The sequence below is a fragment of the Sinocyclocheilus grahami genome, unplaced genomic scaffold (genome assembly GCF_001515645.1).
Source record: "Sinocyclocheilus grahami isolate Dianchi unplaced genomic scaffold, SAMN03320097.WGS_v1.1 scaffold19967.1, whole genome shotgun sequence".
NCBI classification, from domain to species: Eukaryota; Metazoa; Chordata; class Actinopteri; order Cypriniformes; family Cyprinidae; genus Sinocyclocheilus; species Sinocyclocheilus grahami.
The window spans coordinates 1-3,316 of NW_015517824.1; the positions used below are offsets into that span (position 1 = coordinate 1).

The 3,316-nt window shown below is 34.2% G+C and overlaps 1 protein-coding gene across 2 annotated transcripts; it reads left to right on the forward strand.

Annotated features, from left to right (window-relative positions):
- The first annotated feature begins 306 nt into the window (after positions 1-306).
- LOC107579756 (O-acetyl-ADP-ribose deacetylase 1) lies at positions 307-3,119 on the forward strand. Of its 2 annotated transcripts, none has more exons than XM_016265548.1 (6): positions 307-510; positions 978-1,046; positions 1,339-1,510; positions 1,602-1,660; positions 1,807-1,919; positions 2,150-3,119. In XM_016265548.1, exons 1-6 carry the CDS (start codon positions 322-324, stop codon positions 2,250-2,252), a joined length of 705 nt encoding a protein of 234 aa, XP_016121034.1. In that variant the 5' UTR covers positions 307-321; the 3' UTR covers positions 2,253-3,119. The 2 variants fall into 2 exon arrangements, with proteins under 2 accessions (XP_016121034.1, XP_016121035.1); XM_016265549.1 differs by having other exon boundaries at positions 433-510; positions 978-1,057.
- Positions 3,120-3,316: the final 197 nt, after the last annotated feature.

Genomic DNA, 3,316 nt, shown 5'->3' on the forward strand with positions numbered 1-3,316 from the left:
TTTTTTTTCAATACTGCTACAGAAACATAATATTTTATTGTTAATATTTTAAACAACTATTTTAAATATTAATATTTAATTAATTAAAATGTTCCTGCTATGTTTAAAAACTGTCTTATTATGATGATGATGATCATCATCATAATTTAATACATTTTCCAAATATTAACAATTGTAGAATAACCATTAAATGCTGATGTATGAGACTGCTCAAATTAATAAACAAACAAATGCATACGTTATAGAAGCTTTTTTGGCGTATGAAATATTTTCTTCATTTCGATGTTACCTTTTATTCCCTTTTTATCTTATCCGCCTTCAATGTCTCTCGTTGGGTTTATAAACAGTTCGCTCTCATGCTCCCTGACGCTAGATGGCACTCAAGCCTTTCAACACAATGAATTTAAACCTGCACTCAAAGCAAAAGAGAAACCTCCTGCTTCTTTATTTACAGTGATTGACCTCGAACGTTTAAAGGGACGTAAAACACACATCAGCTTCATTGTTGTGGTAAGTTATCTCTTTTAAATAAAGAGCACAGCTAAACAAGTTTGACAGGTTTCAGGACACAGTATTTCTTCGTTAATCTTAGGTCGTCAAGGGGTTGTTTTATATAATGTAATTTTAAACAATAATGAATTTAATTTTCTGTTGGCCAAAAAGTAGATTTTTTTTATTTTAATTTATTGATTTATATTTTGATGTTTCATGAATTTGCGCTTGACTGTTATCCTGTAATACATTTTATACACCGATAATGTTAGTTTGTGGAAGATGGCTGTTCAATTTTGCATATTAGGCTATTTATATATTTCAGTATTAGTGTATTCTTCTCAAGACAGAATAAAAAACCTGCAGATTTCACTATGATTTTACTTCATATCGTGTGACAACATATCCCATCATGCGTGTTGAATTACCGGTATCTCGAAATGTTCAGTAGCTTTTTGTAGTCAAGATAAAGTGTGTCTGTACAGAAAATAATACCAGTCAAGTCCCTGCTCAAATGTCAAAGGAATCTGATGGACAAGATCATGCGGATGAAGGTACGGCAAAAGTAAGCATGTCTTCATTTGACTACCATCACTTTTAAAAGTCTTACTCTTTTACTTTTCAAATCTGTGTAAAGATTGACCAAAGATTTCCCCAGCAAAAAAATTTAGAAAGGGTATTCAGAATGATTAAATAATAATAATAATAATAATAAAAATGTAATTAGAGTGTTGGCTGTAGTACAGGCAAAATTGAATTCAGATGCATTATCAGGCAATTGTCTGGAGGTTGGAATGATTTGTGTCTTGTTATGATTGGGTTTATTGTCTTGCTCATTTATTGCAGCTCCCGTGCAGCTCAGGATGGCGGCGGCTGCTGCACGAGAGAGGAGATTTGTTCACCTGTCCGCCCACCGATGCCCTGGCGCACTGCATCAGTGAAGACCTCCGCATGGGGGCAGGGATCGCTGTACTCTTCAAGAAGAGGTTTGGTGGACTTGAGGAGCTTCTGGCTCAGAGTGAGTGTGAGTTATCATTACTGAGAGGTGGCAATCAAATTACACCCGTTTCATTCTCAGTGTTTTTTTTTCTGTCTTCTGTTTTGTGCAGAGAAACAACCTGGGCAGTGTGCTGTCCTTAGAAGAGCTGGTCGTTTTGTCTACTACCTGGTAAGATGGCCTGTAGTGTTCAGTTCACTCTAATTCACATCTGTTCTGTTTTACTAAATAAATTAAGATAAGAGTAGAGTTGTCTTGACTTGCAGCTTTCTTGTTAACCAAAACCTACCTTTTCCACTTTTTTTTCCTTGCTCTAGGTCACAAAGAAAAAGTACAACCAAAAGCCCACCTATGACATTCTCAGAAAGAGTCTTGTGTCTATGAGGGAACACTGCTTGGCCAATGGTGTTAACAGTATATCCATGCCTCGGTAAACTGTCACATTTAATAACAATAGTGTTGTTTTTTTAATTTAAATGCAGATATTGATTTTAGATTTGCTTTTTTTATATATGATTCTAGCTAAATTACTTAAATTACAATAAAAAAATACTAAAATATAGCGTGATAATTGCATTTTTAAATACTAATTTGGAAAGAATTAGGGTAACATTTCTTTTGAATTGATTTTCAATAACTGATGGCATTTTCTCTTGCTAGGATTGGCTGTGGGCTGGATAAACTGAAATGGAAAAATGTGTCTTCCATTATCTCAGAAGTCTTCCAGGACACAAAAATCTCCATCACTGTGTACACAATCTAGACCACGGCAGGTCTGAAACTCACATTATTTCTTAACTGCTCTTAAAGAATGGTTGGACGATGGCTTATTCCAATGGAATTTCACAACGTACTTTATGGTGTGTAGGGTGTTCATTAGTCTTGTTTTGGGAAATATAAGCTCTTAAGACGGTTCCAGTTATATACACTAAGAATATGTAGTTGTTTTCCCCTAAGTTAGATTCCATTGATTTTCCATCCTCCTGTTGCATCTCTAAATTGTATGAATGTTCTTTTCACCACTAGAGGTTGTGACTTTTATTTGATTTGTTTAATAAATGATGCTTTCTAGTTCATATTTTTCCAGTGAATTTCACTAAATTAAGTGTGCCTCAAATATAAATGTCCCATAAATAATAATTCCACCATTATTCTGAAATCCTTATTTCCAATTGATTCTTTAGTACAGTGGTTCTCAACCCTGTTCGTGGAGATGTTTAAAAGCTGTGTCTCATTTCGAAGGCTGTGTCCTCCACAGGTCGCATTAGTCAGCCGCATATGTCACAGATCCTCTCTCATTTCAGAAAAGCAACCATTATAAAATTCACTGTTAGTCTTCATGAGGGATAATTACAGTAATTTCTGTCTTTGGAATGTAATGGTCGACATAATGCCGGCAAATGCGACCTCTGGATGGTGCAGCCTTTTAAATGAGACGCAGCGAAAATGTGCTGTTTTGGGGGGACTCCAGGAACAGGGTTGGGATCCACTGCCTTGGTATATTATAAATAGCATTGAAAAGCATGCCGTCTTTAGATTGTGCTTATGATAGGAAATTGACTCATGTTTACTGTTTTACATACAAAGAGACTGTTCACTATGCCAATGTTCATTATATAATTTCAAAATAATTTTGAAAAAATCATTTAAAAAGACAAAATTAGAATATTTAAACATGATGTTTTGCTCTAAACATCATGTTTAAATATTCTAATTTTGAAAAAAAAATCTAATTTATTTTAGTTTGCAAAATAATTAGTTAACTAGGAATTCCATGTTTGAATTTTACACCCAGATGTTTAGCTTCTAAAAATGTTCTCAAAATAA

Excerpts from the sequence above, each read along its gene's own strand:
- LOC107579756 (XM_016265548.1), top strand. The coding sequence starts at position 322 with ATGTCTCTCGTTGGGTTTATAAACAGTTCGCTCTCATGCTCCCTGACG. Across the intron at positions 511-977 it reads ACATCAGCTTCATTGTTGTG|AAAATAATACCAGTCAAGTC; the intron begins GTAAGTTATCTC and ends GTGTCTGTACAG. Across the intron at positions 1,511-1,601 it reads TGAGGAGCTTCTGGCTCAGA|AGAAACAACCTGGGCAGTGT; the intron begins GTGAGTGTGAGT and ends TGTTTTGTGCAG.